We start from the raw sequence: 14,269 nt of genomic DNA on the forward strand, positions 1-14,269 counted from the left end.
CATGTGATGAGTTCATATAGAATTCTTTGAAACTTTCTTGCTACCTCACTTGTTTTCAGTGACTAGAACTCTGAGAATTCATAATAGCTTTTATTACTTCTTTTATTTTACCAGCTAGAATGTGTGTTTTTTTTCAGAGAGAATGTATCACAGGGCTATTATATATTGAAAATGAGATAATACGAAAAAGTATTTTGTAAACTGCAAAGTCCTGCACAAATAATTGTGAGGTGGTATTATTATTCTGAAATGGGCACGTACTCTTTCAGGGTCACTAGTGGTTCACAGCTGAGTTCTAGAGCCACACTTTTAAGTTAAAATCTAGGTTTAGCCCTCACTAGCTGGGTAACTATGGATAAGTTAAATCAACAAACAAACAAACAAAACTTCTCTGTGCCTCAGTTTCTCCATTTATTAAAATGGTGTAGTAATAGTATACCCACTCCACAGGGTTGTTGTGAAGATTAAATGAATTAATCTGTGAAAGTCACTTAGAACAGTGTCTTGCACACAGTAAATGTTATGGGTTAGCTGTTATTTCCATCACCACCGTCGTCATCACCGCGTCATGTAGCATGGACACTGATTGCTCTTAGATGTGTACTAATCAGTGTTTTCTCTGTAGAATTCCTTTTCTACTCTGACTTCTGATTTCGTCAGATAGCTTATTGAGGTCAAGGACTGAATGTTAGCAATTTTCCTGTCCTCTGCATCTAGCGTAGTTCCTGACTCATAATAGACATTCAGTCACTGAATGGATTTTATTATATACTCACACGTGACCTATTGAGAGAGAAGCACTAAAGGAGAAGGGTGGGAAAGGGTAGCATTCAGTGTCTGCATAGGGCGTCTTTCTGATCCACCTTCTCTTTGCAGAGATAAAATGGTTTCCTCTTGTTCCTTTCTGCCTCTCCGTTCTGTCCTCCCAGGCACGCCCCCAGCCTCACAGTCACTCCCCGCCAGGCTGGTTTCACTCCCAGCGCCTTCTGTGGGAGAGCTTTGTTAACCACTCCTGCCCAAGATCATCTCTTCCTTGCTATGCACTTTTATATATATATAAAACATATATAATATGTTTATAAAATACATATATCCCCTATCCCTCTAAAGTTTTTATCTTTTGATAAGATGATATATGCACATAGTATAAAATTCACCAAGTACAAAACACTAGGTGGTAAAAAGAGGGTCTTTGCCTTCGTAAGAGGCAGTTACTGTTGACGATTTCTTTTGTAGCCCTATAGAGTGTGTGTGTGTGTGTGTGTGTGTGTGTGTGTGTTGATGGTAGCATATTAGATGCACTGTTATACTTTGCTTTTTTTCACTGAATATATTTTGCATATTCCTCTGTATCAGTACATTTGGGCTTCCTCATTCTTTTTAATGGCTAATGGCACAGTTTTTAACCACTGCCCCACCCCCCCCACCCCGCTCCATGATGAGGTTAATTGTTCTTTGTCACCCACATTGCTGTATTGAATATTCTTACCTACACAAAATTCCATCCAAGTGGACCTGTATCTGTAAGATAAATGTTGGGAAATTGCTGAATCAAAGGTTATGTGAACTTAAAATTGTTTCCTTGAAGGACAAACTGCCCTTCATAAAGATTATGTTAATTTAAATTCCCATCAAAAAGGGATGAGAGAGCCTGTTTCCTACGTACTGGCCAGGTCCGGTGTTACTAAACCTTTTGGTCTTTGCTATGTAATAACCCAGGGGAACTGCTCTTATTCTGCTTCACACTGTTTGTTTTTCTTCTTCTGTCTGTCTCCCATACGGTATCAAAGTTTGGCAGTTTCAGATAATCTCATCTTTTCATTGACTATGCTTCTTACCTTTTAGGAGGGTTCTACTTTCTGACGTTCTATCCCACTTGTCAGACCATGTATCCCAAATTTTGGCATGAAAAATACAGTCATTCTTTCATGCGTCTTTGCATTGTCCCCCCCTCAGTTACTTACTGTGTCATAGTGCTCTGTGAATGTTTATGGATTGGTTATGCTAAGTGGGCAGAATCTATCTATATAGGTAATTTTGAAGAAGAGAAGGCTATTGCTTTCTAGATGTTTTATACTAGCTCCTGTCTTTGTGTTAAATATTTTAATTAACGTTATCAGTGTCCGTTACTATATAACTTGTTCTCTGTGCTCAAACCCAGCCTATTTCCAGCTGGCTTTTGCCTTGTTAGAGATGCTAACACCAAGTTGTTTAAAGATACCAGTAAGATTTTATGACTTATTTCCTCATAGCCTGAGATACAGCCTTTCTGGGTCTATTCTGCAGAGGTGGGTGAGTAAGGTGGGAAGAATCTCATACAAGATGCCATTGTTGGATAATGAAGAAACGCAGGAACTAGGCTGAAGGCCTAGTTCTGAACCAGCCATCGTGTGCAGCTTCCAGACAGCAAAGGGAAGAGGAGCCGAGTGGACAGTGAAGTTGTTAGCCAGGCTGAAGTTTGAGGTGGGGGAGGAGTCAGGCAAGTAGCTTGATACCAAACCATTGAAAGTCATTGCCAGGGTATGACTGACTTTGACGTCTTCGATAGTTTGGAAATTTGGGGTGATTGATTAGGTAAGAGACACAACAAGCTAGAAAGTACTGACTCACAGAATCAATTCCTTTACTAAAATGACGTTTCTAACCATGGGGTAGGATAGGTCTTCTGTATACAGGTACAGTTTAGGTCTGCTGTATACAGGTACCGTTTATTATGTGCTACACAGAAGCACCTGGCAGAGGTGGCAGGGAGTGACTAAGTGTCAGTCTGTGTTCTAAATCTCTGGAGCATGCACGCAGGGTGCCCGGAGGAAAGTGTGCTTTTTTCTGATTCGTCTGCTCATTCCGATGCTTGGAGTAGGCACACAGAGACTGTTCCATTTATCTTATGTCGTGGACTTAATGTGAAGAACGTTCTCTAATCCATTTAAAAAAAAAAAAAAACTTCAGATCAAAGTGTAATAACATTTTCTATCCAAAAATTGCATTTAGCAGTAAATGATCACAACTGGTCATAGTTCAGTTCCCTTTTATAAAATGACAATAGGAAAGAAGAGAACTTAAGTATTGGCTGGAAAGTGTAGATCCTTTGGTGGAAACGAAAAATCTTGGACTTTGGTGCTCTTTTTTTCTTCTTAAGTTGAGAAGCGGTATGCATCAGGCCTTAGAAGAATGTCTCTTTAGCCTTCATAGGGTCATCTGCATCCCAACAGTGTAGTGAATCTGGTCCTGTTTGTGACCCTTCTCACTTGGCCAGAGGGTTAGCCATTCTGAGATGTGATTTGAATGCCCATATCCCTCCCAGGCCTAAGCTGCTCTCTGGTATTTAGATAAATAAACATTTTTATGGAGTGATTTAGCTCAACTTTAGTGTCCTAAATAGTGGAGTTGACATCAGCCACTCATGCGCCCCCTTTTCTCTGTCTCTCTGTCCTTTTCTCTGTTTAAAATGTTCCAAATCACACAGAGCTCTGGAGGTCTGGAGGCCACAGTAGCCTGAAATGTGAGTTTTGTGTGGCTCACACAGTGTTGGGGTTTGACGCACCGTGTTGTTTCTCAGGCAGTTAGGCAGGAGCTGTGCTTCTCCATCAGTCGCTGTCCTGACCGTTCCCTGTTGTCTTGGTAGGCAGTTAAGCCTGCAGTTCTCGCTTTATGTTTGGGATACCCTGTGATCATAGAATTAAAGTAGGAGATTAGAAGGTAGAATAAAAACCTGCCCCTCAGAGTTTTATGGAGAAGCATTTCACATTGAATAAAGAACATTTTTATTTCCAGTTTTAAGAAATGCTTTTGAATATTATCACTTCGTTGCAATATCATACTCTAAGCACTCTTCATATTTAATTACTATTGGGCTGGGCTGGGCCTTGCAGCAAGATAAATAGAACATTGGGAGACGGAATTAGGGAACTGTATCAAGGTTTAGAGCACCAAGGGTCAGTAGTCGCCCAGTCACTTCCAGCCAGAATACACACAAACAGTGAGGTCAAGACAAGTCATAGGTCAGAGCAAGGTAGGCAGACTGGGAAATGGTAGTAGCATCCAGGACCCATGGGAGCAGGAGAACCCAGAATCTGGGCCTCTAGGACACCAGGAAGTACATGAACATTAAAGAGGTGAGATCAGAATTGGCAGGAAAGGAGGCTGGAGCCAGGCAAGGAGGCTGAGTGTTCTGGGCCCAGGGTCCTGACAAAGGGACTGAAAGGTCCCAGATAAGGAAACAGGCCACTGGGGAGTTAGTACAGGGCACAACATGAGAGGAAGGAGTTTGCCGCAGAGCACCCTCATTTGTTTAAGTTTTTCTTTTTAATTAGTAGACTTCTTTTTAGAGCAGTTTTAGGGTTACAGAAAAATTGAGCACATAGTACAGAGATTGTGGATATGCTCCACCCCTGGCAGTTACTGTTTTCAACATCTTGCATATTGCATGATGTATCAGTGACAGTTGCTGAACAAATAGTAATGCATTACTGTTAACTGAAGTCCGTAATTTACATCAGAATTCACTCTTTGTATTACACTGTTCAGTGGGGGTTTTCTGGTGGTAAAATGTATTTAACATGAATTCTATCATTCCAACCTTTCTCCAGTTCAGTGGCGTTAAGTACACTTGCCTTGTTGTGCAGCCATGACAACTATCCATCTCTAGCGCTTTTTCATCATCCCGTTCTGAAACTATGCCCATTACGTGTACTCGTTAAATATCCCCATCCCCACCCCTAACCCCTGGTAACCGGCGTTCTACTTTCTATGTATTTGACTATTCTAGGTACCTCATATGAGTAGAATTATACAATACTTGTCCTTTTTTAACTGACTTATCTCACTTAGCACAATGTCTTCAAGGTTTATCCATGTTGTGGCAGGTATCAGAATGTCATCCCTTTTTAAGACTGAATAATACTCCATTGCACGTATATACCACATTTTGTTTATCCATTCGTCTGTTAGTAAACACTGGGGTTGTTTCCACCTCGTGCCTGTAATACTACTAATGAACATTGATATACCAATATCTATTCAAATCTCTGCTTTCAATTCTTTATACTCAAAGCTGAATCACTGGATCAGATGATCTGTGGGTTTTTGACAAATGCATAATGTCACATATTCACCAATAACATATCAGAAAGAATAGTTTCACTGCCTTAGAAATCTCATGCTTCAATTATTCATCCCTCCACATCTTTGCCTCTGCTTCAATTCTGGTATGTTCCTTCTGTGAAGATTCAACTACCGCTTACATTCCTCTAATATGGAACTTGCAGGTGAAAATGAGTAGGATCCCTGCTATTGGTAGAGATAGTGAAATCAGTGATCAAGAGAGTCAGAAAGCAAGAAATTCTGGTAAGTTATTTTCAGCCCCTTAGGCTTTCAGACTCTGAAAGTTACTCATACAGTAAGCACAGATGTAACAAATACAAAGCTTTCGAATCATGCACTTCAAATAAGTTGTTTTGTGGGGATACAGTTTTATATTTTATCTGTTTATTCCGTGGAGATTTATGAAGCATCTCCTACATGTCAGGCCTTTGCTGGATGCTTTCCATGGGAGTTAAAGATTCCGTTCAAGCAAGTTAGAGACGATTTTAGGAGTTTCCACCTTTTGTGCCACCAAGGAACCCATTCACACTTGTTCCCCAGGAACCGTGTTTCCAAAGAGGCCTATTACGTAACTACACTTGTGCTCGATTTTTTCCAGTTCATTGAATATGGCTTTTGAGCCTTCCATTACAATTTTCAAGGAGCCTGAGTGGTGTAGGCATCTTGATGAGAGAACTAACTAGTCAGTTTTTTGACTCAGAGCGGCTGTCACTGCGCCCCGTGCTGTCATTACAGCTGTGCCGAGGTACTTCGTGTGGCTGCTTTCCAGACTAGCGTTCCCCGAATTACCATTTCTCTGCCTTCTTCAGTTGCTTGCTGACCTAGGCTTTTCCACTATACTTCCTTTGTGCCAGTTACCATTTACATGTTTAAAAACGAACAAAGAAAAATGTGTACTAGGCTAGAACATGAAGAGAAGAAGGCTCCATCCTTCAGGAGGCTGTGTTCCTTAAAGCAGTGGTCTCCACATGTCTTTGATTGTTTTCCCCCATCAGGGGAAGTACACGCCTCCTGACACTCCGTTTACTCATATTTGTACATGTTCTGCATAATGTCAGTGTGTACATTATTGGTGAAACCTACTTTTTTCTCATTTTTTAGGTGAAAGTTAATTTTAAATGAAAATTCTAAGATTTTGCATCCTATTTTGAAAACCTGGGCTCGGATAGCAAGCATTAGTAGTTTTTCACTGAGCAGAAGAGCTAACCACTGTGTACAACTGCAGCATGGATTCTGTAGGTGATGCTGAGGGGTCTAGCAGCTCTACACAGACAGGTGGATTTAATTAGGGGAAAGTCCTGGCATCTATTGCAAATCCAGTGTACTATTCAAGTATAAGAACTCCACATGCATTTGGCACATTCTAAAAAACTGAGTTTTTTTTTTAGATCAGTCAGATATTAGCCATTCATCTCTCACAACCAATATTTTTTTTCAAGTATAGTTGATTTACAGTGTTGTGTTAGTTGCAGGTGTACAGCAAAGTGATTCAGTTACACATTTACTTTATATGTATATATTCTTTTTCATATTCTTTTCCATTGTAGCTTGTTACAAGATACTGAATATAGTTCCCTGTGCTATACAGTAGGACCTTGTTGTTTATCTTATCCCAAAGTCCTAATTTATCTCTACTTCCCTCTTTCCATTTGGTAACCATTAGTTTGTTTTCTATGTCTTTGAGCCTGTTTCTGTTTTGTAAATAAATTCATTTGTATCATTCTTTAGATTCCACATATAAGTGATATCATATGATATTTGACTTACTTCACTTAGTATGATAATCTCTAGGTCCATCCATATTACTACAAATGGCATTACATCATTCTTTTTTATGGCTGAGTAATGTTCCATTGTATAATATATATACAACATCTTTATCCAGTCATCTGTCAGTGGACACTTAGTTTGCTTCCATGTCTTGGTTATTGGAAATAGTGCTGCTGTGAACATTGGGGTGCATGTATCTTTTCGAATTGTAACAACCAGTATTTTTTTAAACAACTTTTGAGACTCTTACCAGACTCTGACCATTCACTGTACATGATACTGTATAATGATTCCATTTGATGTCTATAGTCCATATTTCCTGCTGTTTTTGCCGGGTGCTTTTTAAGCACTTTAGTCCCCTGTGGCTACACTATCAGAGAAATGTGAGTGGTTATGACTCTTAATACAGAGCCAAATAAAATCTGTGAACAACAATCCACTAAAGGTACTTTACTGGTAAATACTTTTAAGTGAATCATTAATAGTATACTCTCTATGTAGTTGCTATCTGGGGTCTGGAGGGGCAGATAGAAGGAGATGAAAGAATAGCCTAAATTGCATTTAGAGTTTCCAGTGTTCCAAAGCCTGGATATAAATGAAAGATGAGCATTTCTACTTAATTTATCTGGCTAGATTCCTGTGCCTAATGGCTGCATATATACCATAAACACTGTGAAGAAGCAACCATGGAAACACTTGTTTTCTTGTTGGGCTAAATTTACTCTGGGTTGAATATTAACACAGTGCCTGGCAGTACTTTAAAAGCAAAAATAGCTTAAGCGTGACTCACTCTGAGTCATTTATTGCTAGTGTGGCTATACTGCCTAGAGCTTGACATTGAACAAGTTGGCAGCCTGTATTGCTACATTTTTTCTAGGAACTCTGAACACATTTCATTCTTGTGAATTTGCTTGTGCAAGATATTAAATAGAGTAATATGTTTATTTTGTTTCAAAGTCAATGGTGAAACTAAAGTATTTTTCTTGGGCTTTCTGGAAAAGCCAGATTCTCAGAATTCTCCTGTGGTTAAGGACTTACTTTATTTTATAAAGAATTAATAAAATGTCACAGAGGTTTTGTTTCAGATGCTTGGGCTTTTCTGATTGAAAACATCAGACTGCTCTGAAAATCATTGCAAAAAACAAGCCTAAGTCATACTGCCAAGTAGGAGTCATTAATTTTTCTGACATTACCTGACAAGATGGATCGTACCATTCAGAAAGGTTTTTCTTTTTCTTTCTTTTTTTTGGGGGGGGGGGCTTCTTCCTTTAAAAAAAAAAAATATGGTGAGGCATGCAGCATAGCCTGCATTGTAGTTTAGTTGGGTGTATGACTGTAAACTTCTCTCTTGTTATTAAAGATTATATAATGGGAAGTTCATTGGTTTTGAAAGGCAGACCAAACCCACCCCCGGGATTTCTATTGGCCCTTTAAATGTGTTGCGTGCCTTTCCCTGGGTAACCCGTGTGGTTGAGGAAGGAGTGAATAGCTTGTTGGCTGACTGCAGGAAAGCCTCTGAAGGTTCAGTTGATCTCATCTGGGCTGAGGGCAGGAATGGCTGGAAATCGAAAACTATGTATATGAGAATGGTTTTCCCTTGATGTTGCAATCTTTACTTTAACATGTTTTTGTGTTTAGTTGCTGGAGTTGCCTAACAGTATAATTTCAATTGAGCCTTAGTTTCAGCTCTTTTATTATAAACTGTGGGGAACAGGATCTTTTTTTTCCCTCCTATTTAAAGGCACTGCCATTTTTGCCTTAGGATTTCAATGATTTGTATAGAAAGGCAGCCTAAAACCAAAATGAGCCTAAGCTAATGCTTGATATTATTTTGAAATTGTTTTACCATAAAATTCTTACATGAGGAGATGTAACCCTGGCAGGGAGTTTCAACATAGTTGCATAAATTGTGTTTCATATTATAACTTGTTCTCTACTTGACTTCATTGAAATTAATAAAAGGACTCTTTCAGGAGGATCTGGTGAGTTAGCATCATTATTGAAAAAAAAAAAAGGAAAGGAAAGAACTTACTCATAATGTATCCTGTGTTGCTAAGTTTTCAAAGTTAGCTATCTCAACCACACCCAAAAAGCCCTTTCAGAAGACTGAAATCCATGTATTCATTTATGCTGGCTTAGAATTTTCTTCCCAGTAATGTAAAAAGTAAAAGAGCTGAGGTTTATATGAAATTTCCCCAAGATACATGATGATTTCATGAAAAAGTAGCATTTGGAAATTGAGTTGCAGCCAAGCCTTGAATGTAACATGTGGTTCCTTATTCTGTGGTTAAAGAGATCCTTTAAAGCAGGGCTTTCCGGCATGGGTGCTAAAAATATCCCCAAGGTGCTTTTTGTACCCCAAGGGGGTACCATCCCCCTGTCTGAGATCTAGAGGAGAGAATGCCAGTCCTGCTATAGCCTTCCCTTGCGTCTTGGTCATGTGGTCTATTTGCTGCTATATTTTGGCCGCATATAAATGAGTTATTTGCATGTTTTGAAAATTAACAAGATTTAGTTAACCAGCCCTTGTTGGGTTGTAAACACAGGGGGCCTAATCTAAATAAGTCTCAGCTTAACCCAGAAGCCACTCTCTTATTATGCAGTGACATAGATGTGTTTTGTCCATAGAAATATATTAATTAAAACAACATAAAGACTTCACTCAGGGTCTAGCATAAAGTAGGCACTTAATAAAAGCTCATTAAATCTGAATTTATTTATACAGCAAATATTAAACCTTATTTGATCTACAAAGCTTTGTTCCTTCCCTTTCATTCATCCCTATACTCATTTATGAGCTCTTATTATATGTCAGAAACTGAGATATTTGAGACAAAAAATTAGTAAGCCTTCAAGAAGTACATTCTTAATTTGGAAAGGCAGATGTGCAAGTTATTAAATACATTAGTCATATGCCTTTTTTTTTTAAGTCTAGATACAAAGATGTCATTACCTTGCAGGAGTAACTTAAAAAACAAAAAACAAAGACAATTACTGACTTCTCTGAGCACTTCCTGTTTACCCAGCTCTGTTCAAGGTGCTATGAATTAGGTGGTGGTATCATCTCCATCTTACAGAGGAGGATATTGAGGCTCATAGAGGTTGAGCAATTTTCCCAACTTCATATTCATGATTCAGACCCAGGAAATCTGTCTGCAGAGTCCATGCCCTTAACCATTACGTAAACTGCCTCTTGTTGACTGGCTTTGGTGAGGAAAAACAAAGAACTCTAAGAAGTAGGAGAAAACGGGAAGTCAGCACACCATGATAATATGCCCTCTTTGGTGAGATGTTAGTGTTTTGTTTTGTTTTGTTTTGTTTTAAATCGGTGGTGATTTGGGAGTACTTTAGCTAAAATCTGTTGCTTAAACGAAGCAGCTTCCTAAGTGGGCTCCACCTGAGGGTGATTTACCACATAGCCAGCATATCTCTTAGGCTATATGTGCTAATCCCTAAAATGAGCTGAGTCTGGGAACCTGGTGTTCTTTCACATTACCTCAGAGACTAAAATCAGCTCTGAAACCAGGGCTGGGTTCTGCCACGCAGAGAGGCTCTGTGGGCCAGTGCCTGGAAACAACACGGCGGACAGGAAAGCCTTCTCCTTCAATGGAAGGCAGTGCTTCTTCTCATCTCGTGGCTCCTTTAAGCTCTGTGACAACCTCTTTCTGTCCTTGCAACGCCATTGCCCTCAAACCCAACAATTCTTTTTTAGAGGCAACACTCCCAGACAGTTCTTCAGAGCCCTGCAGCTCTTGTTTCTTTCTTGGCCTTGTCCAAGTTCCTGAGAGCTGCAAGAGACATAGGAGTCAAACCATCAGCTCACCCTGTTCCCATGTGCAGTGGGCGGCCAGCATCCCCCTGCGATGCAGGGTCTGAAGGTACAGCCAGTGAACAAGCTTTTCCAGGAAGGTCCCCGCTAGTTCATTTGTTTCATACTGTGCTTTGGGGTACATTTGTTTTTATTTAGTAAGATACTCCCTTTTTATTTCTCAGTACATTTTATAGGGAAGTGGCCTCTTAACATGGGAGCGAATTACACTTATTTGCTGAACAAAGTTGTTTGCAAGGACACTTGAGTTTTTTTAGTTCGGGCAGGACAGCTTTTGGCAGCTACAGACAAAATTATCAGACTTTTTGGTGGAGAAGAAAACAACACAGTTTAACTAGAGAGTGAATGCCTTTCCCAGTACAATAGTAGCATTTTCTTATTTTTCAAGTAATGATTTCCAAAAGATGATTTTTAATTATTCTGCTTTCATCAAAGTGTATCCTCCTATCTCTGAAGTTACTACCCTCTTAGCACCCACATGTGCGACACTTAACAATTCTTTACACTTTTGAGTCACTGCAACCTTTATATTTATTTGTTTAAAAAAAGAATGCTTAAAATTTTCTTCAAGAAAAACAGAATCAAGCATTTTGTCTTGAGCTTTTCCCCCCTGCACATATTCGGAGTCCAGATGATGCACTTTGGAAAGAAATGCATTCCTACCCTGAAGGGATTAGGATTTTTGATTAAATATTCTCATGGTCTCATCTTTGTGTGGACTTTCTTTTAAACATGCCCAATCCTGAGATTTTGTAATAACATTTTATAAATTTGCCAGAAAAGGAAGGTGACTATGCAGTTATCAGATGGTAAATTTTAATCATGGGACATTCGCGTGGGTCTTTTGCAACTGAAGACAGTGCATCCTTTGTAATTGAAGATAGTGCAGTGAGGACATGGGATGGCCAGGAACAGAGAGTAGAGGTGAACAGCTGCTCTTCTGCTTCATGCTACCTTATACCTGCAGCTGGGATCAGTTCTAATCTCAGCCTTGATGCTTGGGGACCTTGAGGGTTTGGGAAGCCAGTTTGGGTACCGCAGACCACTCTAGATTAGAGTTTTGCTAGGTTTTCACTTCCTGACTCCTGGAAGAAGGAATACCACTTGTCGGACAGGGAGTGGGGTGACTTAAGAATAAAAGTGTGGTTTAGGAAATGAGGAAGCCGGGTGTGGGTAGAAAAGATGGAGAAGCAGAGGAATAAACAAGAATAGAGGAGAAAATTTAGGGAGGAAAACAATGGAGAAACAACTTTGTCGCTCCCCCTTACCCCTCCCTGTTTGACAGTCTGGTTATTTTTGCTTTCTCCCTTAGCTGCTTCTTTTCCCTGCCCTTTGATGGCACCACCCTCCAGAACCTTCTCTCCTCCCTCTCTCTCATCTGTGTGTCCTTCCCAAACCCCTGTCTTCACCCACCGATCCACCTCCATCACTGTGCTTTTAGTGGCTCCATCCTACTTTGTAGAGGGGTCCTCCAGGGAGTGCCACATTCACAGCCATCGTTGGTGCAGCTGATATTCTATGGTCACTCGGGGTCTGTTTCAGAATCAGCCTTTACTATCCAACAAGCTTAATCAACCTTCCAGGCTCCATTCAAGTCAGAATGAACTGCTGTACTCATTCCTGTCTGTCTTCCAGTTGGGTTGGACAGTCTCCAAATCTGTGAGACACGAGACAGGAGAGGACTTTCCATGTCCTCAACACGGGGGGTAGAGATCTCCTTAATGGTGTCCGCATGGGTTCTGCAGATAACAGTCAGAAAGTGTGGGGATTTTCCCTGATCCGTGGAAAGGGTGACTGCAGCTCAAAGAGAGCAAGTTACACAGCTGACAAGTGGCTGAGCTGGAAAGCCGACCACGTCTTTCCCCTGCAGACCTGGTGCTTTGCTGCCTACTAACGAGTCAGATGTTTATTTACTCTGCTTTCTACTTAAAATTAAGGAAAACTTTTCTTAATTTTTTTTAAAATTTCAGACTTTATTATTTAATTTGATATTTTAAATAAAGGAACCTAGTTGGTCATTGAGTCACAACGCAGGACTTCATTTTCTATTGATATCTTTTTTTAAACTATTGCATTAACCTTCAATGTTTAATGATGTCTACACAAATATATTGTGATTAATATTAAAAGTCAGGAAGCCTTTTACTGGACTAATAAAATGTTTTAGTATTTGCAAATCTGGTTGAGCTTTAATTAGAACTTCTGGGTATTCAAGCCTTTGTAAAATTACTTTTCTAACTATACAAATGTGTACATTGTAAAAAAATTATTCAGATAATATAAAAGACAAAAGATAAAAATCACCTGTAGTCCCACCACTCAGAGATAACCACATATTAATGTCCTCTGTATTTCCATATTCTTTTTTCTTATAAAGTACATACTTGCAAAATTGGGATCAGTTTTACATCTTGATTATTTCACTTATGATAGATAGTGTGAGCACATTAAGTACTTGAAGACATGATTTTAAATTGATATCTAATATTCCATTTATGTACTTATCATGATTTTCCTCTTTGAACTATAACCTTCTACTAATATTCACTCACTGATGATCTGTCAGTTGCTGACAATTGATACTATCAGTTTAAAAATTTAAAAATAATATCTTATTCTTTGCACTTAGTCTGAAGTATCAAAAAATTACCATTTGTAGGTCTTTTTTTTAATTTATTGTAAAGATTAAATAATAGTATGTTTTTCAGGTAGAAGTTGTTTTCTAACAATTACTTCAAAAGTTGAAACAAGTGATTGGTGTTTTGTTCTGGTGGAAATTTACTGCTTTTGCAAATGTTTTGATGCATTTATTTATTCAATCAGCAGACCTTTATTAAATCCCTTCCAGTACAGGGTGTTAACTGCTGAGAATAAAAAGAAGAAAAGCATGCTTTCTGCCTTCAAGAAGCTTGTAATTCATGCAGGTAACATATATAAACATAATTTTATACTTAATACAAATATAATAGTAATATTATAACAGAAAGAAATAAGTACTAAAGTAAGTTGTAAGCAGTGTGCAAGGAAAAATGGTTAATTCTGACCAGTGGAATAAAGGGAAGACTTCCTGGAAGAGTTGACATTTGAGCTGGGCCTTGAGGCATAGGTCAGATTTCACTTGAGAAGGCAGTAAAGGACATGTGAGGGTGAGGGTATGGTATAATCAGAACCACAGGGGCCTGAGGGTGAATGTCATACTTGAGGACAACATATGTTTCAGATGGCTTGGTGTGTAATGGGCCAGGGTTGTGGGGGCAGGTGTAATGGGAATGAGGCAGAGGGCAGTAGCAGTAACAAATTTAGAGCAAAAGAAGGGATTAAACAATTGATGATGGATGAGTGTGCTCTGAGCTGAGTTCCTTCTCATACGTAGGTAGTCTCATTTGATTTACATAATAGTTTTGTGAGCTACTAATATCACCACTTGAAGACGGAAATAAAAGCTCAGAAAACCTAAGTAATTTCCCTTCAAATCACAGAGCCTCAGAAGAAGCAGGACTAAAACTCAAACCTCGCCTGAAGGTCATGTTTTTTCCCCCATTACTTACTTAGGTTGAGCTAAGAGCA

General features: G+C 39.2%; 1 protein-coding gene across 5 annotated transcripts in view; it reads left to right on the plus strand.

The window, feature by feature from the left end:
- The window catches only part of NSMCE2 (NSE2 (MMS21) homolog, SMC5-SMC6 complex SUMO ligase), a 208,544-nt gene that overhangs the window by 91,633 nt on the left and 102,642 nt on the right, over positions 1 to 14,269 (plus strand). Inside the window, exon 6 of one of the 5 annotated variants that reach the window (XM_074353055.1) lies at positions 13,551 to 13,626. The exons of the other annotated variants lie outside the window; for them this stretch is intronic. Within the exon in view, the coding sequence (XP_074209156.1) occupies positions 13,551 to 13,626 (76 nt within the window). The remainder of the gene's footprint in view (positions 1 to 13,550; positions 13,627 to 14,269) is intronic. 5 annotated transcript variants of the gene reach the window in all.

This window comes from Camelus bactrianus, chromosome 25 (genome assembly GCF_048773025.1).
Source record: "Camelus bactrianus isolate YW-2024 breed Bactrian camel chromosome 25, ASM4877302v1, whole genome shotgun sequence".
Taxonomy (NCBI): domain Eukaryota; kingdom Metazoa; phylum Chordata; class Mammalia; order Artiodactyla; family Camelidae; genus Camelus; species Camelus bactrianus.